The 26,361-nt window shown below is 43.9% G+C and overlaps 1 protein-coding gene across 2 annotated transcripts; it reads left to right on the forward strand.

The window, feature by feature from the left end:
* The first annotated feature begins 4,899 nt into the window (after positions 1–4,899).
* Positions 4,900–26,253, forward strand: prrc2c (proline-rich coiled-coil 2C). 2 transcript variants are annotated; one of them, XM_017428785.3, is made up of 34 exons: positions 4,900–5,268; positions 8,660–8,829; positions 10,199–10,373; positions 10,520–10,626; positions 11,203–11,328; positions 12,269–12,567; positions 12,683–12,762; positions 13,414–13,550; positions 13,658–13,745; positions 14,200–14,383; positions 14,470–15,115; positions 15,210–15,382; positions 15,795–16,041; positions 16,130–16,340; positions 16,431–18,869; positions 19,423–19,586; positions 19,691–19,845; positions 19,933–20,338; positions 20,446–20,531; positions 20,627–20,821; positions 20,918–21,175; positions 21,299–21,391; positions 21,516–21,617; positions 21,704–21,875; positions 21,970–22,191; positions 22,332–22,453; positions 22,537–22,691; positions 22,803–23,034; positions 23,166–23,276; positions 23,376–23,570; positions 23,651–23,751; positions 23,828–23,981; positions 24,072–24,305; positions 24,392–26,253. In XM_017428785.3, the coding sequence occupies exons 2-34, from the start codon at positions 8,715–8,717 to the stop codon at positions 24,647–24,649; spliced, it is 8,442 nt and encodes a 2,813-aa protein (XP_017284274.1). In that variant the 5' UTR covers positions 4,900–5,268; positions 8,660–8,714; the 3' UTR covers positions 24,650–26,253. The 2 variants fall into 2 exon arrangements, with proteins under 2 accessions (XP_017284274.1, XP_017284276.1); XM_017428787.3 differs by having other exon boundaries at positions 23,855–23,981.
* Positions 26,254–26,361: the final 108 nt, after the last annotated feature.

Below are 26,361 nucleotides of genomic sequence, written 5' to 3' on the forward strand. Positions count from 1 at the left end.
TAAATGTGTTTCTCCTGCTTTGTATGTTTTCTAGAATAATAGATTGTCAGTAAGATTGAAAATCATGTATTTATCCATTTATGGCTGAAAGCAGATCTTGTGGGATTAAAAAAAACAACTTTTCAATTATTGCTCTTTTTAAGGGTCTTTTTCTTGAACAGAGATTAAGACTTGTCTGAGATTTAAATGGCAGCTTAATAATTAATTGAAATATACTGTCTTTGTCTAACTTTACAGGAAGTGGCTGTTAAGCATGAAACCTTTTTAGTTTTGTCTCCTTGACTTTCTCCTTGAAACAACAACAGTTCATATACATAATCAAAAACATGCACGTCGTAGGAGAAATGCAGACCTCAGGGACTAAAAACCTGCTTGTTAGGTTAATTGGAGACTTTAGACTGACCTCAGTGTCAGAACAATGCGGGTTCAGGACTTTGCACTTACTCTCACAGGTCTTAAACATCTCTGTTTGGATTTCTGCGACATTTCTCAGGTTTATTACATTCTTCAACGCACCCTGTGTTGAATAAAAACTATAATGTCGACCTCTCGACGTAAAACCAGCAGCACAGATAATAAACGTCACAAGGTGGCAGCTGAATTCTTACCTAAAGTTGTTGCTTTTTCTACTTTAAGATGTGTTTGTCCACTTGGACTGAATTTATTAGCTGTATTTCCATACAGCCGTCTTCTGATTCTTCTGCAGATGTGTGCTGCTTTTTTTTAAAGAGTCAGATGTCTTGACGTTGTTAATTTCTCTTCGTTGCTGCCACTGTTCTCCTTAGATTTCCGCCTCCAGCTTCGTGCATTTTACACTTTTCTAGATCTGTTTTATTGGCGCCCTCAGTGCAGCTGCTTCAGGTTGCTAGAGGTAGTTTAGATCAGGTCAAGACTCTCTTAGTCCAGGAGGTGGTCATCTCAAATGAATCTGTGTTTCGGAAAGGATTAATTATTCTTTTGTCCTGAATTAAACCCTCACTGGGAAACTGTCCTATTCTTTGTTCTCTGTTTTATGAAAAGGTTCATGTTTACTGACACTAACCAACATGTGCCTACTTCCATTGATTTTTTTTTTGTTAATAAATCAACATGGCACAGGAAACTTGTCTGAATTCAAGTTGAAGGACAAATATCAGTCAAACATTTTGTGCAGCTATAATCTCTGCACTCAGCAACAATAAAACTGTTTATTTCTCATCAGTAATAACTGTGCAGTTGTTGGGGCTGAATAAAACCTGTCCTGTGGTTAATTATAAGAATATGTTCAGTTTATACACAACATAAGCTAAAGTTCCTCCTCAGAGCCTAACATAAAGCTTCTGTTTCCAACTAAAGCCAGATATGCCTTCGCTGCAACGACAGCTTTTTCCTTTTAAAGGATCAAACTTCAGCCGTCTTTTTGGCACTTTTCCTCAAATCCTTTGAATTTCAGATTAAATAATAATTTTCAAACTATATATGTTTATATTTTACAACAGCTTTCTCTGCATCCTTCATAGAAGCAGCCGTGAATATGGTCTCCCTTGCATAATAGAGTACAAAACCCAGTTTTTCTGAAGCTTGTCTTTAGTAACGTTAACAAATTATTCTCTGGCTGATATGTAACGCCATGGAGCAATTGTTTACTTATTAAAAGAGAGGGACTTCTCCTCACGAGTGCAGACACTGTTATCTGTAACAACTCCCTCATATTAACATAGGGACACATCTTTGCATGTCACGTCGTTGCAATCATGAGATGCATTGAAAAGAAAAAAGCAACTAATTAAAAAGCTTCAAAAGCCCTGGCGTTCACATGAAGCAGCAGTGCGTGGGGGAGGTTATCAGTGAGTGCTGTTGACGCTGGGCTAAAGGTTGAGTCTTTTGTTCATTTACTCAGCAACGGTCTTTGCCGTGGAGGGCCAAAGAGCTGCTTCATTCGGCCGTTCACGCCCACAATAACAGTTTGACTCCCCAAAAAAGCTAAAGCCACTCTGAGCTTAAAGCATAAATCTTTACACCTTTGCATTTAGTCTCAGATGGTCAACAAAGTGGACCAAACGTCCAAACTGAGCTGAGACGGTGCAGCTGGACTCGTGTTTGATTAAAGCCAAAGACATCTCTGAGCTGAGCTCTGTTGCCAACAAAAAGATCCCAGCTTTACCGTGTCGTTAAAAGGAACAAATACAACACATTAATGGTACTTTGGACGTAACTCTGACTGCTTTGTTCATGGCGAACTTTGGTTACAGCATATGCAACATTATGATGCTTTCATGTAATGATAACAGTGGAAACAAGAGCAGAGCAATAGCTCCTTTATTCATGAGTGAAAAAGTATTCAAATTGACATATCTGAATTATATTGCTCACAAGTCAGAACTGGGCTGTTTTGTACACGTTCCTGTATTATATAATGTATATTCAGGCCTTGCACGAACTATTGTAATGAACGCAGGTCAATGGTGCCATCTGTTGGCAGCTTCAGAGTCCTCCTGATGTTTTGTTTCATACGAACATCATGGCTCAGCGTGTCATACTGGAAGCATGTGATTAAAAGTTTTCTTCTGGGAGCTGAGACTGTTAACGCCATCGTAAATGTCATTAATTATTCAAGGCAATTAAAACACAAAACAAAGGTGGAAAAATACAGATAAAAATGCAAACCTCGCAGGTGTTTCGGCATCATTTTCCTCTACCTCGGCTGGTTTCTCACCCCTTTAGAGCACAAAACCTCACCACAGAATGGTTAAAACTTTGTTTCTAGTGTTCAAGAAGCTGTGCTCTCAAATTTTAGCGAAGAGTAAAATAAATACATCTGTAAGTTGAGTTCATAAAATAAACAATACATATTTATTTAAAAGAGTGCAGAAGTAGAAAAGCACAAGCAAGTATTGCAAAACCGAAGTTTTAAAAATTACATTTATTCATACATAAGAGCACAATTATTCTCGATTTGTAGGTTTAAATGTTACCAAAATGAAAGTATTTGAAAGAAAGTTCTTAAGCTTTAAATTATTTTTGCTCACCCAAGAAATCAGACAAATACAACATTGCATTATAGCTATTTAAACATTGTGTTATACTGCACTTAACATAATTTCACAAAAAAATTAATGTTCTTACTGTGAGATAAATGCAAAGCTTCTTATTTGTTTGTTCTAAATTATATGCAATGCATTATATATAATTAAATGATAGATAGATAGATAGATAGATAGATAGATAGATAGATAGATAGATAGATAGATAGATAGATAGATAGATAGATAGATAGATAGATAGATAGATAGATAGATAGATAGATAGATAGATAGATAGATAGATAGACCATTTAAATTAATTTCAAACTTGGCGCGGCTCGTGACCCCCCCCGGTAGACCCCGGAACAAGATTTCGTCCACGCGTGATTTCTTAGCGTTTGGGTTGCCAGGTTTACAAAAAGTCTGCAAAAATGTCATTCTGGCGCTCTCGAAGTATTTGCACGTTTGTGGGCGTGTTTTGTTAATTTGGTATTGTTTGTTTCATCACCTGTATTATCGGATTGTTGGCCTCAGCTTTAAATGTAGGCCATCGATGTCATTTTTAGTCCTGAAATGAGCTCTAAAAAAAACAGAATTAATTGAGCACAAATGTTTTCACCAGTGGCCTCCTGACCCTTCAGGAATGACTATAGCTGCACTGACTCCAAAAATGAATAAAAAAGCAAGTCATAAACAATAATATTTAGGAAATTGGCTGTCAAATACGGTTTCTGACAGTACTAGTGTTTTTATAGATTCTTATATTTATGGAAAACAAAACAGACTGATCTATATTCTGATGCCTTGCACATGAATAGAAACACTCAAGAAAAACAAGAAGAATGATGAATTAATAATTCATACCAAGGTCTTCTTTACTATGACTTATTATCACATTCAAAAGTATTATTATGGTGATGATGACATTCCAGAAAGGAAAAGCAAGTAAAAAAAAAAAGCAAACAAACAAAATGGATGAGTGGATGTTTATTTTATCAAGTTGTAATAAACCACTTTTACAGATTAAAGGATGGAGACATAATAGGCTTACTTCTGAATAACTCAAAAGAAAAGTGGTGCAGTTTTAAATGTTCAACTTTAGTGTGAAAACACAAAGAGCTAAGCTCACTCCTGAAGATTATTTAAATATAATAGTTTTTTTTTTTTTTTTTTTTTTTTTTTACAAGCGTAGATCCATGTCATTTAAATATAAGGTTTAGGGCTGAACGCTGGTGTGGCGGTCAGTATAGTTCTCTCACAGAAAGAAAACCTCACGTTCAGAACTTGGTTGAAGTTAAAACTAAACTAAATTAATAATTGATCAATAACAATAAAATTTACGTTTAAAAACACCCAGCTGTCCTCAGGACTTCACGAAGGGCTTCAGTGCAGTTTAATCTTAATCAGTGGTATTTAGTCAAGGTTTTTCTTTCTTTTCTTTTCTTTTTTTGTTTATTTATATGCATGTTAATGTCTGATTTAATCATACAGGTTCATTTGTGCTCACTTAATAAACTACTTTAGCACATATATGAATTAAAACAAAAACATACAGACAGAAAGAAAGAAGCAAACAGCCAATAAAAGAATATGCAGATAAATAGATGAAGATAGGTTTGGTGCTCTTTCAAGATGAGCCTGATAAACCATCCTACTTCTAATATTTATAACTTTATATTTATCCAGCCCTCTGTTTCCTACCTCCTTCTGAGTCACAATAACATGTCTTTACTGTATCTTTTCCATCTAACATCATTTTTAGAGGGAGAATTTGCATTTTGTCAAACATCCTTCGTCTTGGGGTCACGTTAGAAAAGACGGAGGACGTTCAGAGCGCCCATTGGAAGCTGAGACGGGGGATGCGAGTAGATAAATCTGGCAACCAGAGCGTCTGCCATCTTTGATTGTGCGACAGGCCGCGGCGCGAGCGGGGGCCTCACTCAAGCAAAAAAACGGTCTGGCACGAGATAACGGAGCCACGGGACGACTGGCTCCCGCAGCGAGGGCCGAACAGACGAGGACCGACTGCCGGCGTGGGACAGCGGCGCGGACACGCGGCCTGACGGAAGCGGGCCCCGCGGACAGCGGTTTGTTGGCGGCCAGCGAGCACAGCTATCCATCGTTAGCCGAAGCGGGTTAGCGGGCTAGCCAGCTTTTGTAATCCGCCGGCCAGACGAGCACTCCTCCGCCTTCGTCCGGCCGAAACCGGACTTCTATTGAGGCCACGCGACCCCTCAAAGGACAAGGAAGGCACCGGCGCTGGCAGGTGGGTCTGCGCTCCTGTGCTGGCCCCCGTGGGGGGGTTTTGTTCGGAGGAGGTGGCACATTTATTGCTCGCACTGCGCTAGCTGGGTAGCACCAGTGTGTCCAGAGTGGATGCGATGGCGACTCGTGTGAAACGAAACTACGGCGAAACTACTGCAAAACCCGACGGCCTGCCGCCAGTGCAGCTGAGCACGACGCAGATGAAGCCGTGTTCGTGGGGTGGGGTGGGGGACACGACGGCCGCGGCTTCGCTTTGTGTCGTCTTTTGTTCAAACTGGGGTGTTACTTGAGCCCGCTCCGGTGGAGTTCCGGGCGCAGAGAGGAGGGCCTCTGCTGCCCCGCCGGGTGAGCCACCAGCCCCCCATCAGTGGTGCGGGCTCACGGAGGCTGGCCTGTAGGCTCGTCGGTGGCACTGATTTGTGACCAATTATCTCAGAAATTTCTGTCGGCTCGTTTCCTCTGAACGCAGCCGGATTAAAGGGGTCGCAGTTTGCTGCCGTGCGAGTGGCATGCTGGAGCTCAGTGGCTCCACGTGTGATCCGTACACATCTGCTTAATGTGGGGAGTTATTGTCTCCCCTTTTTTTCCGCTCACGCGTCGGGGTCCGTCTTCTGGGTGGGGGCGAGGCGGGGGCTGGTCGGTAATTGGTTGGAGCAGTTCTCATTGATCGGGCTGTCAGCGCTGATCCGGGGCGCGTCTTTTTGTGGAGCATTGATTTACAGAGCAAAGAGGCGCCAGTGATTTATAATTTCCCTCTTCCCTTGCAGAACCCGGACTAGCAGAGATGTGGTGTCTAGACTGAGCACATGCTGAATTGGTCTGTCCTCTTCAGTGCTTGTGTGTCTGTAATCAACCTCAACGCAGTCATATCCCACTTCTACTCCAGGTTATTAAAGCTGCATCCAACTCCCAGGACATACAGATTTATTGGCATTAATAGTCCGGGTTGAACCCACTGTAAAGAAAGAAATAAAACCAGAGGTTTGCCAAAATCTACTGCAGTTATTCTGACCTACTATCATAAACATGTTGGCTATTCTAAAGCTGGGAGGTGCCATCAAATAATTAACCCTGTACTCTGTTCAACATTATTATGGCAATGTTGAACCCAGTTTGGTGTATGTGCCGGTGCTCGAAATCCTTGAAACGGTGCTTGTAATTTATCGTCACTTGCAAGGTTTGAAGAGTGTTTGTTCGATTTATTAATCAAGTGTGTTAAATTGCTCAAGACCGTAATTGAATCACGGCTCTTTGGACTTCAAGTGGTTTAGCACAAAATCGTCTCAAATCGAAGTCTGATTTTTTTATTTTTTTAAGTGGGTGGGCGAGTAACCTAAAGCTCATCCTGCTGATTGGAGCCCCTAATCTTAGGAGGGTAAGAAGCACAAAGGCAAATTGGAAGCGTAAAAAGTCGCTCTGATTTGACTTTGAAAAGCGTGCAACTACATTCCACGATGTGTAGCAAATTTATCGTCAGTAAACGCCATATAAATATTGCTTCAACCGCAATAAAACACGGGCCTTGCAATTATCTTGTGCATGTGAGTAATGTATTTGGTTTTGATGTCCACACTAGATGATGGTGATGACAGGAGAGAAGAAAATGTGGGCTTATCACCCTTGATATCATCATCGTTGCAATATTAAACTATATCACACGTTCTGCAACCCTCCTAGGTATAACATCCACGTGGCTTGTTACTTTTGGGCCTACGAGCATAGGGAAATAACACTCAAACCTGTACGTCTCTTTGGCTAATTCGGACTTTGCACTAAAGGTAATAATTAGCAGCAGTAATGCAGGATGTTTGATTTCATGCTGCCTCAGTAAAATACAAAATGTGTTTTAATGACCGCAGTGTTCATTAAATGCTTGATGTAACCAGGCCTTTTGTCTTGTCTGTCAAACTCTCTTTTCTTAACAATGATGTAGTTCCTAGCTCGCAAACGTCCCAGAATTGATGTTTTGTTTTTTTTTTCCTTGGGATTTAAAAGCTTACTTTAGTTGATGGTGTAAGGAAGTCGTGGTTGCAGGGTCTTTGTCAGACGACCTGTTAAAGGTTAAAGATGATGCCATCGTGGACTCCTCAGGCACCAAAAGCACCACAGAGGGGTCCACATAAATAAGTAACCGGACGTTGTAGACGTTATGCATTTTTGTTATTTTCAAACACCAGCATTCTGTATCAATCTAGGACAGTTAGCATCCATATGGCTGACAGATGTAATACAAACACACGGTGTTTGGAAATATAGCAGCTTACTGATTATTGCAGCAAAAGTTGTCCTTTGATGCATATTGTGCATCATATTGGTATTGCAACAATGTTTTTATAAATTGTGCAGCCCTACAGAGCACAATGAACTTAATGAGCCCTTTGAAAATTGTTTAAATTTTCTAAATCTGATTAATTAGCAAATATCACTTAGTACAGTTTTCCAGCCTTAATCAGTAGTTTTGTTTTGTCCTGCATGCTGTAAATAAAGTGGACAAATTAAACGGCCCCTGGGTTTATGAAACCTATACAAGTTGTGTGTCCATTTTCAGTGTTTAGCACTGATTTAAAAACTGAAGAATAGGAACATTTTTTCTGTTTTGCAGTGATTTTTAAATGAACTGTGATCACTTGGAAATACTGAAGTGGTGAAATGTTTCTCGTCTTTTCTTTCCCATGGCTCAAAAAGCCTCTTGGGTAACACGGAGTGTGTGCACGCACCTCACAGGTGTTGCTGTGGCTCTGTTTTCACGCCAGCTAAAGAAAGCTATAGCCAAAGCTTTTTATTTAGCAGAAATGAGCCATAGTGAGGCTTTATTGGTTTGTTCCAATGGTAAATGGCAATAAACTGCAGCATAAAACTGCTTTTTATTTTACTGTCTGAAAAAATTCAATGCGGTGGTTTTGCATTTCTTTCATTTTACAATATTTGATTTAATGTAAAACCACCTTTTTAAGTCTGTTGGATTCAGACTGTGTTCATCAGAGCTGTCAGCGCCCTTCAACACACACACACTCACACTCACAGGACTGTCACACTGATCTACTGTTAATAATAAATGACCCCTGTGTGACTTGGACAAGACACTGCAGATCTATATGTGCTGTATCTCTGCCTTTGATGCTGCTCAGTTTATTTCACTTTCTGACCTTAACCTCCAGATACCATGCTCACCTCAGTGTCGTGTCACCACTTCTGTATTGTGACATAATACTGCAAATAAAATAGAAATTCACATTTTCTCTTGTACAGGTTCTCTTGGTTTGTAAGAAATGACAAATTAATGTCCACTCAATGTTTGTTTTAGGACATACTGGTCCTGAAAAGCCTCTGCACCATTTTAAATCTTGTTTTCCTTTTTTTTTTCTCTGCTCTCCCTCTTTGTCTTCGTCCAGGAGGCTGGTTCTTGGGGCGAGGCCAAAGGACCAGACTCAATGAGTTTCCAGCGAAATGTCAGAGAAGTCAGGGCAGAGCACCAAGGCAAAGGATGGCAAAACAAAGTATGCAACCCTTAGCCTTTTCAACACTTACAAAGGCAAATCTCTGGAAACCCAGAAAACTGCTGGTAAGAGTTTGATGTTATTACTTTGTCGTTTTGTCTACTGTCCAACAAGTTAAAATGTTTACTTTTTGTACCCTTTGTCACACTGGCAAAAATGTATTATTTAATGTTTGTATACAATGAGAAAGTAGTACAAATGAGATTTTAGTCCTTGGTCAAATGACTTTGCAGTTGTTGGAAGTATTTTTCTTGATCCTGAAGGGGCGTACGAGGAAATAAATGTTAATACTATTAAGGTCATGAAAAAAATTGCGTACACACTCTAAATATGTGCCTTTTTAAAAACAGTTTGTAGTGCTTCCACAAAAGCCCAGAGAGGGACTGTAAGCAGAAAGACACAACTTATCAAACAATTTTTTCTAAGAATAAAAGTTGGAATTTTATGGCAGTTTTTTGGTCCACTTAAATGGTGGCATTTCATCAGAAATGCAACAATATAATAAGTTATATCAACTTCTTGTATTAAACTTGCTTTATTTTGTACAAAAAAAACATTAAAAAGCTTTATTTCTTGAGCACTACTGTTAAAAACCATGTGAAACAAGACCCATGTTAAAAAGACCCATTTGTGTGTTTAATACTGTTCACAAGAAAACTCTGCCTGCTGCTGAGGAAAGATGTGAACTCTCATGGACATTTAATGTGCTGCCAGTCGCTTAGTAGTTTAAATAATAATTTAGTTGATGTAGAAATTTAAAAAGAGAACTTAGATATTTAAGAGTATCTCAGAACGCACTGTCAAATCAGAACAGTCGGTCAGTGACTTTCAGTCCACACCGTATTGAAGCCACAGGCTCTCAGGTTTTCCTTCAGGAATTTTAGTTGATTCACATGATCAGAGCAAAGGTAACCGTGCTGAGCTGTAACTGTGTCACTGGCAGTGCTAAACACTATTTCAGTGTTTGTTGTTGTTTATGCTGGCGCTACTGCAGCTCTCCTGAATTTTAGGCATTTCTGGTGTGAAATTAAAACTGCTACTCAGCAGAAGAAGAGTGATACAGAAAGTCTGTTCTCCTTACACAAATGTAATTTCACATTTTTAGCACTTTTACTTTTTAAAAAGATGTCAGTAGAAACGAGCTTACTTGCCAGTTTCAATAGAACAAGTTTTATCACAGCAGAAATGTAAAAACAAATGCATCTTCATTTCATTTGCATTGTGCTTGCCTATGTATCAGAACAAATTACAAATTATCTCAAGTTTACCAGCATTGTGTTGCTGCATTGCTGATTGTATTCTTGTTTCAGCTGCGAGCTGTGTCATTAATGGGTCAACCAAGCTGTAGAGTTGATGTGATGCATGTCTCTGCTTTATGAGAGGTAAATTAAAAGCACTAATATTACTGTTTTATCGTGCGACTGTTCATTCCAGTGGCTGCCAGACATGGACTCCAGAGTTTGGGCAAAGTTGCAGCCAGCCGGCGGATGCCCCCTCCGGCCAACCTGCCCAGCCTGAAGGCAGAGAACAAGGGAAACGACCCAAATGTCAACATTGTCCCCAAAGATGGTAGTGGCTGGGCATCTCGAGCTGAAGCAGGGGATGAGAGGTAAATAATAACTTAAACGCATGACTTGTCTTGCTGCCATGCTTCTTTATCCTTCAGCCTTTTTTATTTTTGTTGTTTACCACTAAACTTGTAATTGAGTTGAATGTTAGTTGCATTGTTTAAAACTATCCTGTTACGTGTCGCAGGCAACAGGAAACTCCCCCGCCCCAAAACAAACCAGCTGTGCAGTCGCAAGAGCTTTCTACTGGGGGCAGCCGCTCCTGGGCAAACAGCAAGCAGACACAACTAGATGGTAAGTACGTTCCCAGAGTCCTGCGTCTACTAATCAAACATGGATTACCGATGGCAAAATATCCAGACGTTACTCTTGGAGGTTTTTAGGAATATCTGGTGCATTTCCCACTTGGAGTAAAATGTTCGAAATCATCATGTAGTTCGACGGACCTTTGTGACATCTCCCATTGGTGTGTGGTTGCTGCCATCTTGGTTTTTATGGTATATGTTGACTAGAATGTGTCTCTAAAACCAAACTGAACTGGACAAAAAAGCCTTTATTTGAGATCTATAGTTTTCATTCTAGTTTTATTACTTAAGCACTATCAAGAAGTTGTTAAAAAAGATTGAATTGGGCTATTAACAGCATGACTTGTGAACAAAACTTATAGAAGGTATGCATCATGATTCAATAACTTGTCTATATTCATTTTGTGGTTCCTTGGTCCTCCACTCGTGCACAGAATGCAGACATTTTGAACTCTTCTAACGTCGGGGCATATCCATTCAGGATCAGCCTCTTTATTACCTCTTTCTTAGTCACTGTATGATAGTTAACCTCTAATTATTTATAACGATGCACTTGTTTGTCCAGGTGCTCCTCGTGTGAGCAGCCATTTTCACCAGGAGTTTCCCAGCTTGCAAGCAGCCGGTGAGGCGGAGAAAGGAGATGGTCAAGATGAAGAGCCTTATGGACCAGGGCCGAGCCTCAGACCTCAAAGTAAGGCCACACTCGTGCACAAACACAAGGTGTTATTGGACTAAACAGTCTAAGGGGGTAGCCGAGGAAATTCATACTAGGTGGCTTCCTAGAGCTGCTCACTTTTTTCAAGGTTTTTTGTATTTGCGCTGCAGATGGAGACTGTGAACGAATGTTTGAGCCAGCTGACAGAATGAAGAATGAGTCAAATCTACATTGTTATTCTTCTGTTGCATACAGAAAATCCTGGCATGTACTGCAAATAAACAATACCCCATTACCACAGTTGTCTCACTGCAGCATGACTGTAGTAGTGTCCTCAACACTTCACCTCAGGGGCAGACCAGTGATTTGTTTTTGCTCTTTTTTTTTTTTTTAAAGCATTTTGTAGAATGCTATTTTTCAGTGTCTTAGTATTCATAAGGTTTGGGCAGCTTAATGGGTTGTATTTAATGTTGCTCAGTTCTCATGTGTCAGTGTCAGGTTTGAAGTTAAAATTGCTGGGCTAATGGTTGTAATGAATCAGTTTCATCATTCAGTCTGTGTCAGACATAACTTGTGCAGTGATGTCTGGTCATCTTAGACTAGCAAGAGAGAACTTTTGCAAAGAAAATATGTATTTATTTACTGTTTTGTATTAATAACTTGAGGACCACTACCTGAGGTTGGTAATCCAGCTAACCTGTAACTGACTCACCATCGCAGTAATGACCACACTGTAAGATGACGTAACACACAAACTAGTCACCTGATATAGGTAGATTATGGAAACTGTTTCATGGTCAGTCTTATTTTGATTAAACTAAGTTTTATGAAAGTAAACTGCTCCTTTAAATGACTGTCTTATTGCATTTAAAGTTTCACAGATTGCCTAATTATTGCCTGTTTGTGAGAACTAGTAGGTTCTCTGGTCGAGCACTCGGTCATTCTATCAATACCTTCTTTCTGTCGGCCTTTTTAGATGTTGGCAGTTGGCGTGAGGGTGGAGGCAGGAATTTGAACACTGCGTCCAGCACCCCTGAGATGGATGCCAAGGCTCAGGAGGAGGGCAGTGCAGTCCTCGGAACTTCCACACCGCCAGGGGAAGCTGATGAACCTGGCCGAAACGCAACAACTGAGGGTCAAAGAGAGAAGAAGGAGAACAGGGAGAGGCCTCCCCCCTCCGCCCATCCTCAGCCTAAACTTAATGGTGGGCAGCAGCCCCCTTCAGGGGTTCCAACTCACTTTGACCCTGCTTTCAGGAGCATGATGCCACCTTATGTAAGTTACATTTTGACACTCCAGCCTGAAGACAAAGATGTCATACGTAGCTAAATCTATTGGTTGTGCTTTGTCTTTGCTGCACCCTGCATAATGATCCTTGCTTTTGTTCTAGATGTTCCATGCCTATCCCCAAATGCCATTTGGCCAAGGACAGGGGAACTTCAGATACCCAGTACCACAAGATGGGGCGAAGTAAGTTTTAATATTAAGGCTTTCAAACTTGAATTTAGAAATTAAAATTAAAAAATACAGGGGTGTCATTTTTCTCACCACACAAGGATACATACTATACACCAATCAGCTAGGGCTGCAACGATTAGTCGACGTAATCGACGACACTGACAACAACAAAAAATTGCAAAATTATTATTACCAAATCTAAGTCCATCAGTAGGCTGGCTTGAGTCATAAAGATTTGCATAATTCTTTTTGTAACTGCAACATAACTCTATCTGGGGGAGGCAAACTTGATTCAAAGAGACCTCGTCCCAACATCTCAAGAACCCAGGATCAGACACCCCAGAACGCCTTCCACATGTGTTATGTGCATAGTCATAACGTCATAATGAAAGATCTTTATTTGTTGTAGATGTAAAGATTCACATTAAAAGCCTATATATGCGAGCTCCTGTTTATTTGCCGTAATTTCTCATGTATTTGTTTGACATTAAGCTCGAGATTTTGACTCATACAGATGGACATTGTTGGCAACGCTTAGTGTGTTTTTTTGTTTTTTTTTAATATTTGGCACAAATCTGTAATGCATCATACTGCCTCTAAATGTTAAAGCAATCTGTTCTTAAGGCCTGAACTTGTTTGTTCTGTTGTCTGCTGGGTACTCAGGGGTCCTCGTTCTACACGACCCCAGCAGCCCCCTCCTCAGTCCTGGCTCCAGGACCCTGACAGACCCTCCATCATCAGTGCAACAGAGCTGAAGGAGCTGGACAACTTGGACACTGATGCTGATGAGGGCTGGGCAGGTCGGTACTTTCGCATTTAGAAATATACATTTGCCAACTTCAGGGGGGTTAAAGTTCATTTCAAAGTTCAGATTTTGTTTATTAATCACGCCTCATGTGCAATTCAGGAGCTCAGATGGAGGTGGATTACACTGAAAAACTAAACTTCAGTGATGATGAAGAGAACCAAGCTGCTAAAGATAAAGGAGAAAACTGGTGAGTATATGAATCTTTTTAACGTTTACGGTATCCTCTTTTTTTTTTTACCACCTATTGTTCATTCGGACCACTCCAAGATTTTAATAATTGGTCAATAGAGACCAATTTATGTATAACCTCAGCTGTGAATGCCAGCTCCCTTACAGAGTGCTTTAGTATTCTGCTTTTGGAGTTTTAAAGTCATCTGTATCATTGAAAATGAATGAAGCTGTGTCTCAGCCAGTGTTGTTGGGATCTTCTCAACACTGAAAGAAATATAAATGCAGGAAAGTACTGTCAGACTTTGGTCTCCTAGTTGATGCCATCTAAAAAAAGTGATTTCTTTCAAAATAAAAATGTGCACATTACTGATTATTTCTTGGCCGCATTAGCAGCTGAAGGCTAGTTACTGGACAGCAGTTGGAGGGATCAGTTTATTTATTTATTATTTTACTTAATTAAATCCTATTAGGGAATGGATGGGTAAAGTGGAGCGCATGAGGTCTCGGACATCAGATGGTCAGGAGGGCTGGAAGGAGGGGTCTGAAGAGCATGGAGGCGGTAAAACCTCCTGGGCCGACAGCGTTGATCCCAGAGCACCGTCACCTGGCAGCGGAGGGCAGTATAATAAATCAGCTGTTTCACAGGAATACCAGGTAAAAGGTGTTCGAATGACACAAGTCCTTATTGGATGTTTTAATACCATGTTGTACAGTTAATTTATAATTACTACTTTTTCCAGGGTGGCAGTCGTTCTGCTGGGAGCAGTGCACCACGTGGTATCAAACCACAGGCTATGGTGGCACCTGCTGCGGATGAGGACTCTGAGGCCTGGCGACAGAAGCGGAAAAAGCAGTCTGAAGTTTCTGAAGCTGTCGAGCGAGCAAGACGCAGGAGAGAAGAAGAGGAGAGGCGGATGGAAGAACAGAGACTTGCTGCGTGTGCTGAAAAACTCAAACGTCTCAATGAAAAACATCGACAAGCAAATGAGGGCAAACCTGCCAATTCTCAGACCACTAGTGAGGAAGCAGGAGCTGCGGCGGAGGAGGCCTTATCAGCACCAGTTCCTGCGTCCAGTCCTGTTCCTTCAGTCCCAGTTTCACAATCGCAGGCCCTAATCACGCAGAGCCCTTTATCAGAGCGAGAGGATCGAGACAAGGACAGGATAGAGCAGGAACGAGAGAGGGCCGAACCAAGCGCTGAGGATGAGGTCCAGTTGCCTCCTCAGCCCAGCCCCCCACCCCAAAGACCTGCAAGTGTAGCTCCAGAGCCACAGAGCGAAGGAGAAACCTCCTTAGCAGAAGTGGGTCCTCTGGTGGAGGAGAACCAGACTGACAGGACAGCATCAGTACCCATCTGTGACTATTTTAACATCGAGGACAATAGAGGTAAGCAAACTTGCTTCTTTTTTTTTTTTTACAATTTGAAGGTGAATTATTGAACTTCCTTTGAGTAGTTGATGCTAATAAATTTTTCCTGCAGTGGATGAGCCCCACCTGCCCCTGTCTCACATGGAAGCTCCCGCAGGGGAGGAAGTCCCCATTGCACCCCTGCAACTGGAAGGAGAGGCTGCAGCAGCCATGCGTCCCTCTCTAATCTCAGGCTATTCCAAACAGTTTCAAAAGTCGTTGCCGCCACGTTTCCTCAGACAGCAGGTAAACCTGTTTATCTCTCTGGCCTCATATGTTCTTTTAGGAAACTTGCTGTGATTAAGTCTAAGGCTGTTTGGCTGACAATACTGAAAGTGCCTAATCTTTAGAATAGCTTATTTATAGTTTTGGAACTTTTTATTTTTAATCATAATATCAGAAATGTTGCTGAGGCAAGTACAGAATAGTGAAAAATCTAACTTGCATTTGGTGTTGGTATTCCCACCACTAAAATATTCAAGCACCTGATTAATTTATTACATATAAGTTGAAACAAGTTGTGTGTTCTCTTTTAGGGTCACTTAGTTGTCAATAAACCAGTATATAGAGTAATAACTGATAAAGAAGGCACTTAATTTTTATTAGTATAAATGTTAGTTTATTGAGCTTAAATTTTGTTGCTTTGTTGGCTTTACAGGAGCAGATGAAGCAGCAACAATGGCAACAACAGCAAAGTGGGGGATCTGTGTCCCCATCAGGTGGTGGTAATGTTCCAGCTACCCAACAGCAGCAACACCGCTCTATGTATCAACCCATGGGCCCCCACCACCAGCACTTGGCCTCCATGGGGTTTGACCCCCGCTGGCTTATGATGCAATCCTACATGGACCCCCGCATGATATCTGGTCGCCCCCCGATGGAGATGCCCGCTAATATTCACCCTGGTGTGTAGATCTATGATTTAGACTGTGATTTATGTCATGGCGGCAGTCGGATAACTTGTTTAAATTTATTCTGTTTTAACCTTTAAAGGGAGAATGCCTCAAAAACAGATTGTGCGCAGAGAACCAGGTGACAACTCCAGCTCTAGCTCCGATTCATTTGATCACTTGCCCCGACCGGTTCGAGACCATGGCCTGCCCTCGGACTCACGGATGGTATGGGGATCAGACCCATACCCACAGTCAGAACCGTTACCCTCTGTAACTCCACCTAAAGGACGAGATAACAACCAGGAGCAAAGGTAAAAATTACAATACTTTACAGGAGAATTGGAAATGATGTCTACTTTTTTTATACTTTCAAAAAACTTACTTTCTCCTTCTATCCCCAGGATGGACTCTGGTTTGGATCTGGACAGGGGTCTCCCAGCTATTTATGCTCAAGACCACAGTGCAGTGGACTCACGTAAAAATAACGTTTTTCGGGAGTCAGAATCTCTGTCAGCATTTACTCAGGTCCCAGAAGATGTGCCAGGTCCTCTTGATAGGGTCCCTGTAAGCTCAGCCTTTGATCCTGATGAGCGAGGCTTACCAAGTGGGGAAGAAAGGGAGGCTGTCGGTCAAGCTATGCTCCAGAGAAGTGTCTCGCAGGGTTCCAGTCACTCCCTTAAAATGGATGAGCCGAGGTTTGAAGGCATACCGGTGGCAACTAAATCACTAGAGCTGCAGGACACAGGGGAACGAGTTTCTGATAAGCACCAGAATGAAGTCTACTCCCAGGCTGCCGTGACCAGCAACAGGGCTGCTTCTCCTGCAGATGGATTACACAAACCAGAGAAGCTGCCTCTGCCAGGTCCCAGCAAGCAGAAAACTGAACTACGTTGGGGTGGGAGGTCAGGGGCTGGACGCCGCGATGGACCAGGGGGAGAGAGACTGATTCGCAGATCGGGACTAATAAAGAAGCCTGTTCTGAGGGACATGAAAGAAGAGAGGGAGCAAAGAGAAGAGAGAGAAAAACGTCATGAGAAAGGAGAACGAGGTGACCGGTCCAAAAAGGATCCGTCATCCAAAGCTCCTTCTGCAGCTGCGGCTGTGGCTGAAAGCTCCAGACCTCAGGGTGAGAGCAAGAGGGAAAGTGCTGAGGCCGAGGACACACCAGTTGCCCATCACAGGGCAAGAGACTCTCAGCCTTCCTCAGGAGTACCCACCTCTTCCTCTCAAGAGGAGAAAGCAGACAGAATGCCCAGTAATGACAAGCATCCAGAACCAAAACTGCCCTCGCGGAAAGACTCCAATTTTCCTCCCCGCGCCCACAGACGAGAGGAGCGAGAAAGGGAGCGTGATAAGGAGAAGGAAACCGACAAGGACAGGGAGAGAGAATGGCCTACAGACTCAAATTTCAAAGGACGAGGTCGAGGGGAGTACTACTCCAGAGGACGAAGCTACCGCGGATCTTACAGTGGCCGAGGCAGGGGAAGTCGTGGTCGCAGCCGGGCGGAGTACCCTTATCGAGAGCCCCGATTACGCTCTGACTTACCTTCGGCTGGAGGTGCTGCTGCCTTTCGCAACAGGGAAGAAAGTGAGACACGCAGTGAGAGCTCGGACTTTGAGGTCATTCCAAAACGCAGACGTCGTCGTGGTTCAGACACAGACTCTGAAAGTGAAGGTGGTAGGGAGTCTGCCAGTGATACTGGACCCTCTGACCGTGAGCCTAGCACCAAACCAAACCATCCACTAAGAAGAGAGCTCCCTGGTGAAGGCCGTTCTGGGCCCCACAAGCTGAGCTTTGAGCCGCCTCACGGGGGAGAACGAGTCGGGTTAAGAGGGGATGAAGAAAGCCGGCCTAAGCCAGGTTTTCTTCCTAAGGGGGAGCCTTCTCGACGAGGAAGAGGAGGTTTGTTTAGTAGACGAGGTGGAGCAAGAGACCGTGGAGGACCTCGCTCAGCCCCACACAGAAGGCCACCTGCCAGAGATTCTTCCTCTCAGTGGCCCTCCAAACCTATGGAGACATTTAGGCCTGAAGATGCAGAGTCTTCAACAAGATATGACAATCCTTCCACTGACAGACGACCCCCTAAATTAGAGGGCAAGAAATTTGGAGACGGAGGTCCTCAGAGCAGCAGAGAAAGGCCTCGTCGATCTCGACCAGCACGGCCCCCGAGGCAGGATAAACCTCCCCGCTTTAGGCGCTTGAAAGAGCGTGAGGCTGCAGTGTTAGGTAGTGGCGACACAGCCGCAAGTCCCCCTGTTTCTTTACCTTCTGTGCCTGCTGCAGCTGTCTCTAGTTCAGCAACTCCCCAAGTATCCCTTTCTCCAACCATCTCTAGAGCTCCGGGAACTCCCCTATCTGTGCCTGCAGAAGTGGCAGCTGCTCTACCTGCACCTGACCAACATTCTCCCTTAGAAGTGTCCTTGCCTGAGACCAGTAGTCCCACCATTACAGCAGTGGGTACCAAATCCCCTGACTTGTCAAACCAGAACTCTTCAGACCAAGCCAATGAGGAATGGGAAACTGCTTCTGAAAGCAGCGATTTCAATGAAAGGAGGGAACGGGAGGAGAGGAAAGGAGCACTGGGTGCTGCTGCTGAAGTATCCACAGTCTCTGCTCCAGCACCTGCACCTCCTCAGGGCACTTCAACCCCTAATAAAAGTCCACCTGATGGAGGTGTGACTCCAAAACGGGAGGCATCTCAAGGAGCCAAGAGGAGTTTTTCGAGTCAAAGGCCTATAGAGCGGCCGAATCGTAGAGGCAACAGTGGAGCCAAAGCAGGCCGCAGCTACACAGGAGGCAAGGGAGAGAGGAGAGGAGGGGGTAAAGCTGGCCGCAAAGGGTGAGTGGGAAACAATGAGCTTTTGTCTATTGTTAGTCATTGTGTGCATTCATAAACACTTACACAAAGAAGTTTACTCACTGAACAGACTGCATTAAAACAACATTGCAGGTTTATTCTCACAATAAACCTTTTGTCCAGTTAATTAAGTTGAACTAAATAACACAAACAGGGTCTAAATATTTTTGCAGGGTTGGTATGGCTAGTTTAAATGAACATTCAGTAGATTAAGGACTGTTTTCTTCCTTTTTATTCGTAAATGGCTATCAAAACATATAGGTAAAAAAAACTTAGAATGGCATCAGACTTGTTTTTGTTTTGAGATGTTTTTAGCCGTGGCTTTCCAAAGATAAACATGTTGCTTGTAGGGTTTTCTTTTAATCTTTTATGTTAAAGTTGCTTGCTTCCAACTGCTTACATATGCCATATTAATTAGTAGAACCTTTTTTTTTTTTCTTTAGGTTCCCTTCATTGCAGCATATGTTGCTCTCACAAACGTTAAAGTGTGTCAGTATTAAACTGCATGTTTTTTTTTCTGTCTTCTGATTATCAGCCCTGCAGCCCAGCAGAACTCTGAGGCATCAGCACCAGCAGCTGGAGGAGCAGCCCAAAGACAAACAAAAGAGCAGCCTGCTCGACGCAAAGACGAAGCCAAACAGGCCACCAAAAAGCCCAAGGAGAACGCTCTTTCTCAGTTTGACCTCAACAATTATGCCAGTAAGTAGACGCATTTATATAACCATCACTTACTGATAATTAAAGAAACTATACCATACGTAAGCGTTTTCTTAACACATCATATACATTTCTTGTTACTGTAGGTGTTGTGATTATTGATGACCATCCAGAGGTAACCACCACTGAAGACCCGCAGTCCAGTGCCAACGACGATGGTTTCACCGAGGTCGTTTCTCGCAAGCAACAGAAACGTCTGCAGGATGAAGAGAAACGGAAAAAGGAAGAGCAGACTTCTCAGGTAGAACAAGGAAAAATTTACACCTCGTCATTTAAAAAAAAAAACAATGTGCGCCTGAGTGAGAAAATATCAATGTTGCTTTTCTAGAACTGGGGTAAGAAAGGTTCGGGTGAGAAGAGCAGAGGGAGTGGAGGGAAGCTGCCACCAAGATTTGCCAAAAAACAGTCATCACAGCCACAGCAGCAGCAACAACAACAGCAACAACAACAACCGTCCTCACAGTCTCAGGCACCTGTAGCTTCTGCCCCCAGTGCCCAGCAGCAGCCTCCCATTTCAGCTGCGCAGCATCCTCACCTTGCCCCCTCCCAGCCTGCTGCATCTCCTCAAACTCTGGAAGGAGCCGTGGCTCCCCTCGCCTCTATTCCCTCTTCTACCGTGGATTTCACCTCAAAGAGCCTACCCCCTGCTGCTGCGCAGACACACAGCGCTCTGGGTACAGAACTGTGGGAGAACAAGGTAGCAGCGTCCGCCGTGCTTCCCGACGTAAAGAAGCGTGAGTGGCAAAAGTTTATTGTTGCTTCCAAATTGTCACAACTTTATCAAGATTGATGGAAAGTAATTAGAAAATGTTGTTTAAATTGTGTAATTTTTATATTCCAGTCGGTCCCATTAGCCCCCCTCAGCCACCATCTGTGAGTGCTTGGAACAAACCTCTAACCTCCTTTACTGGCACAGTCTCTTCAGAGGTGGGGGGAATGAGCTTGTTGTGTCTTTTGTTGCAGTTTTATCCATTTTCCTCTTGATAAACTACAACAACAACAAAATTCTTTGTTTGTTTAAGGGTGTGAAGCCTGGAGGGGATGGCAGTGTTGAATTGGGAATAGACAGTATTCAGTTTGGAGCGCCGTCATCTGCAGGCAGCACCGACAGCGATGGAGGTCCTGCGTTGTTAGAAACTGGCCCTGAAAACAAACTACCTGCTCCCAAAGAACAAAGACAGAACAAACCTCGAACTGGTCCAATAAAGACTCAGAAGGTAACAGTACAGTCGAAGCAGCACACGTTTTATGCCACTTACCGTGTCTGTAAATTATTTGTACTCCAGGGTCAACATTTCCTGTCTCCTCCTCAGCTCCCAGAGATGGAACCAGTTGAAACCAAGGAGTACAAACCAGGTCCTATTGGCAAAGAGCGCTCTCTAAAAAACCGCAAAGCCAAAGATGCTCGTGGAACAGAGGCTGAGGGAATGGAGGGAGGAGTCACCGGTGGAAACGTTAGCAGGGCCAACGACCCCAGTCCTCCAACTAGTGACACCATGGTACCAGAGCTGGGAGGGGACATAGAGGGCATGATTACAGCCCCGTCAGCAGAGTACAACAGCAACTCAAAAGTATACCATGCCTCATTCCTCTAATTTCTCATCCAAAATGTACATTTTCTCTATCATGCTTGGCATACTAACCTTTCCTTGAAAATGTCTAAAAACGCAATTCTTTTTGCGGCTTCCTCTCAGGAGTCTGTCACTGACTACACCACTCCCTCGTCCTCTCTGGCTGACAGTGTTCCTACTGGTGGGAACAAAATGGAAGAGAGTTTAGTGGCCAATGTGAGCACACATTCCTCCAGTGACACAAAATGTCCTGCACACATTTTAATTAAGAGTAATTGATGGGTTTCGTTCCATTGATCTGGGAAAGACTGTAAAAACTGTGCTTTGGGGTGTTTTCCAGGTGGCACTACCCCACTCCCTGCCCCTTCCTCACAGAGAGACCCTGCAGCAGAGCTCCAGCCTCAGCACCGTCTCTCCGGCTACCGTTGATCTAACACTAAAGGTAAATAGTTGTGCTGGCCACTCAGCAAAACTATTCCTTTCCAATAAAATGTCATCCAACGCTCTTTTTCTTTTTAACCTTCTCAGATGGAGTCAGCTCGTAAAGCTTGGGAAAACTCCCCGAGTTTGGAGAAGAACTCGCCAGTCACCACCTCTTCCTCCCCCATCACCTCCTGTGCTTCCTCCTACTCCTCGTTCTCCTCCGCCTCCATGCCACAGATCCCTGTAGCATCTGTAACCCCCAGCACCTCTCTGTCAGGTGATGTATCTCTTACTGGATCGTTTGGTTCCTTTTTGTCTGCCACTGTCTCAATTATAGTGTGTGACAATAAACCATTATTTCTCCCCCGCAGGTTCGGGTACCTATACAACATCGTCCCTCAGCACGAAGACCACCTCAGCCTCTGACCCCCCCAACATCTGCAAAGTGAAGCCACAGCAGCTACAAGGTGGAAGCCTGTCCTCATCCAACAACAACAGCAGTAGCAGCAGCTTCTCTCAGCTCGGCTGTGTGCCACCTCTCCTACCCCAGCAGCAGCAGACCCCACAGGTGTACGTCTCCCAGTCTGCAGCAGGTAACGACACGTGGGACCCTTGTGAAATACGAAGCAAATTGTTTACGGTGAAACTAAAGCAGAACTTTAGACATCAGTATTTAGGCTGTTAAGGAAAATGCGCCTTTTATTAATTGATATTTCACCAATTGTTTGTTCAGGTTCTGCAGCTCAGATTCCAGCCTTCTACATGGACACTAGCCACATCTTCAGTACCCCCCACCCTCGTTTGGCTCCCCCTTCCATTGCACAGCAGCAGGGCTTCCAGCCTGGACTTTCGCAGGTGGGATATTCTTGGTTAAGAACCATTATTGCATACATTATTAATGCTGGAATCCTAACCATCTGCCTTCCTGTGCCTCACAGCCGACAGCAGTGCAACAGATTCCCATTCCCATCTATGCTCCACTTCAAGGCCAGCCTCAGCACCAACACACACACCAGGCTCAGCTGGGACTCAGCACTGGTCCACCAGTTTCACAGCCACAGGACCTGTTCAGCTCCTCTCTTCAGCCTTACAGGTAACGGTCTCACAGGTGTTCAGTTTTCTGCTGTAAAACCGCTATTTTTGAAACGATGTCACATTTGTGTTGTTGTTTTTTATCTGATCCTCCACATCGGCCCTCCCTCAGGTCTCAGCAGGCGTTCATGCAAAGCAGCTTGTCCCAGCCGTCTATGATGCTGTCCGGACCGTCCATGCACAGCTACCCTGGCGTGCAAGCCCCTGAGCTGGGAAAGCCCCAGTCCAATCTGGCTTATCAGCAACCCTCCTCCACCCAGCACATTCCCATTCTGTTTGAGCCGCAGCTCAACCAGCCCTCAGGCATGGGAGGGTCCCAGCTCATCGATACACACCTGCTGCAGGTAACCAGACTACACACTGCACCTACCTTACATCATTTTAAGATATTCAGTGACATTTTGTCACACTTTAAGTTTGGTTTTACCTGTTATTCACGACCATGTTACAGCTGACATGTTTGTCTTTTGCACAGGCTCGACAGGGGATGAATCAGCATTCAAACATGTACTCAGGGCAGGTACAACAACATGGTCAGAGTAGTTACTATAGCAACACTCAGTCTCCCAGTTCGGCACTGCAGCAGGTAACTTTAATGTAGTTTCAATAAATGTTTTATCCATTCAAAACGCAAACGTCACCATTTCCTGTAAGTTGAAGAATTGTCCTAATTTTTTTTTTTTAGGTGACTGTCCCTCTGCCGGGTTCCCAGTTGTCCCTGCCAAACTTTGGTTCAGGTAGAGGCCAGCCCCTCCTGGCGCTCCCTCCCACTCCTCCCCAGGCCCAGCCTCCCAACATCAACCGCCAGCCCCCGGTCTCTCAGCCCTACAGAGGCATCATGGGCCCCAACCACAGCATGATGCAGCCTCCAAACAGCAAGGTACTGGATTGTATCTTTGTCTTTGTCTGCTTTCATTTTAAAGCATCTTCATCAACTTTTTATTTTATGACTGGTTTTAGATGGACATGGATCTCAAACTCTTTGGTAGTGGGATGGATGTGAAGCCTGGAACTCCTCCTGTCAGTGCAAGGAGCACAACACCCACCTCCAGCCCTTACAGGTAAAATATTTATATTTGTTGATTACCAGTACTACACAAGGAATCTGTGCTAATATCTTTAATTCTCTGTCGATAGGTTTAATAGTTTGTCCTCTTCACGCAGGGCCAGCTCCACTTCTCCCAGCAGCCAGTCCAGTAAGATGAACAGCATGCTCTACCAGAAGCAGTTTCAGCCCAGCTCTGCTGGCATGAGAATGACACAGCACTTCCCTGGCCAGTTCAACCCTCAGGTTAAACACGACACAGCGTTCTCTCAATACGTATAAGCTCCAACACACGGCTCGAGTCACTTATTTTCCTTTCTGTTCCTCTTCGTTCAGATTCTGTCTCAGCCCAACATCGTGTCTCCTCTGGTTCGTCCTCCTCACGCCAATTCTTTTGCTGGAGGAGTTCAGCGGTCTCCTATGGGCCCTCCTATTTCACCAAATGTGAGCGGCGGCCTCATGCCTCACCCACGACAACAGCATCTGCAGCACCCTCCCAGAGGGCCCTCTGGTCCCCCGCTTGCACCCCGAGGCTCACAGGCGGCCCTGAAGGCTGAGCAGGACCTGAAGGTTAGTTGTGCATCTGCTGGTAACTCCCACGTTGTTTCAATAATCTGGTCAGTTTAATTTATTCATCGTCTTTGTTTCTTTTCCAGGCTAAGCAGCGGGCTGAGGTGCTTCAGTCCACTCATAAGTTCTTCTCAGAGCAGCAACAGCAGCAACTGAAGGCTCCTCAAGTCAGCAAAGCTTCCCGACTCGATCAGGGAGGAAAACCTCCACTCGACACGTCAGCCTCAAATCACCAGGCTGGAGGCGAACGTCCAGATTCTGACAAACCCCCCATATCGACGGCCAAGCCCATTCGAACTGGCCCCATAAAACCACAGGCCATCAAACCAGAAGAGGGCAAGTAAAGAGCCTGCAGCCCTGATCAGGTGACTAAGTCTTTGGATGGAAGAGAGAATCTACCCCCATTCACCCAACCAGAGCCTCATATCATCCCTGGAGGACCATGTGCGGGAGGAGGATGAATACGGTGGTGTAACAAAGGCACTGTCGAGTACAAGTGCAGTCCTCTTCCTCGTTTTATCTAGTCTCGCCCCACTGCAGGTGGGGGTATCCAAGTTGGATTCTTTCATCACATTTAAATGCTGATTTAAAAAAAAAAAAAAATGCTGCTCAAATTGTTCCATAGAGTTCTACTCCAACAGTAGAAACCGAATATTGGAGAGAAAATTTGAGATGCGCTGCTGAGTTAGCTGTTTTTATAGGTTTTCTGAGTTGTTTTTTTCTTTTCTTTTTTTAATTCCCCAATAGCATCCAATATATTATAGAAGAAACATGTTTTTGTTAACAAATGAATGAATCAGATTTGTTTTCTTAAGGAGATATCATTTATCGAAGCACACTTTTTGTTGCCCAGTCTCCCATCAGAACTAATCCAGAGATTTGTGGGCACGCACTTGCTCAACGGTTTGATCCACACGGAGACATGAAATCAGAAATTGTCATTTTGTTTTCGTTTTATCAGAATGAAAATGTGAAAACTGCAGGATTTGATTGACGTTGATTTCTCGGTTCGTCTGCCTGTGAGCCTTTGCTCCTGCCTTTTGCTCTCATCTCCTTGCCTGAAAATAACTTGTGTTGAGGTGTGCGTGCGTGTGTGTGTGTGTTGGGGAGTAAAGCTTGCAGCTAGACTCCCCCGTATTTTTAGCCAAAGGTTAAAACGGCGCAGACGACGACATCAAAACCTCGGATTGCTGTTGCCTCGGCAGCGGAGTTTTGAGAGGCTTTCAGGATCGCATGGATGTAGGATCGACTGATCAGCTGCTCCGGCGTCTGAGCGGCTGTCACACACACTTTCACTGCTTTTACACTCGTTTTTGTGTGCTCGCACAAATACACATATACACACTTCACTGTATAAAAGCATCCAGATCTGCTGCTATTGACTGATTTCAGTGCCCTTAGGTAGTGTATAGCATGGCAGGGCTGTTTAAAGGAAAAGATGCAGTGAGCTGATTAGTGAAACAACTTTCTGTGTGCGTGTGTGTGTGTACGCTGACCTTCATGGCGAGGAGGAACTGGATCGGGATGAGAACAAAGAGAAAAAGGAAAAAAAAAAAACTAAAGTAAAATGAAACTAGTACTGAAGCGTTTGGGCAAAAGGACACTTACTGTTTTGTTTGTCTTTGAGAGCAATCAGTGCTGTTTTCTGTCTCTGCCTCACCTCTGTTGGCTGTCCCTCCCACGGCGCTCTCATCTGCGGGTTGCGATGACGGTCCTCTAGAAATGTACAGTAGTTTGCACCCTAAGGTGGTGAGGGACTCCCCTCAGATCTGCCCCAGCTGGGGAAGACTCCTTTATTCGGAGGATGGAATAGGGAGGGAGGGTAATGACTTTTTATTTTGTTTTTGTTGTACTTGTACAGGGGTTTCATCACTGTATTAAGATATGTACGGTCTTATTTACATTCTCTTGGTTTGGTTACAGAAACTAATAAAAATAATATACTGTTCAGATTTGTATTTTTACTTTCATTTAATCATTCTTTGCCACATTAAGCTTCCCCCCCTACAGTATGTTCATTTTAAGCTACGAATGGCATCTGACCACTAGGTGTCGC

The sequence above is a fragment of the Kryptolebias marmoratus genome, linkage group LG24 (assembly GCF_001649575.2).
Source record: "Kryptolebias marmoratus isolate JLee-2015 linkage group LG24, ASM164957v2, whole genome shotgun sequence".
NCBI lineage: Eukaryota > Metazoa > Chordata > Actinopteri > Cyprinodontiformes > Rivulidae > Kryptolebias > Kryptolebias marmoratus.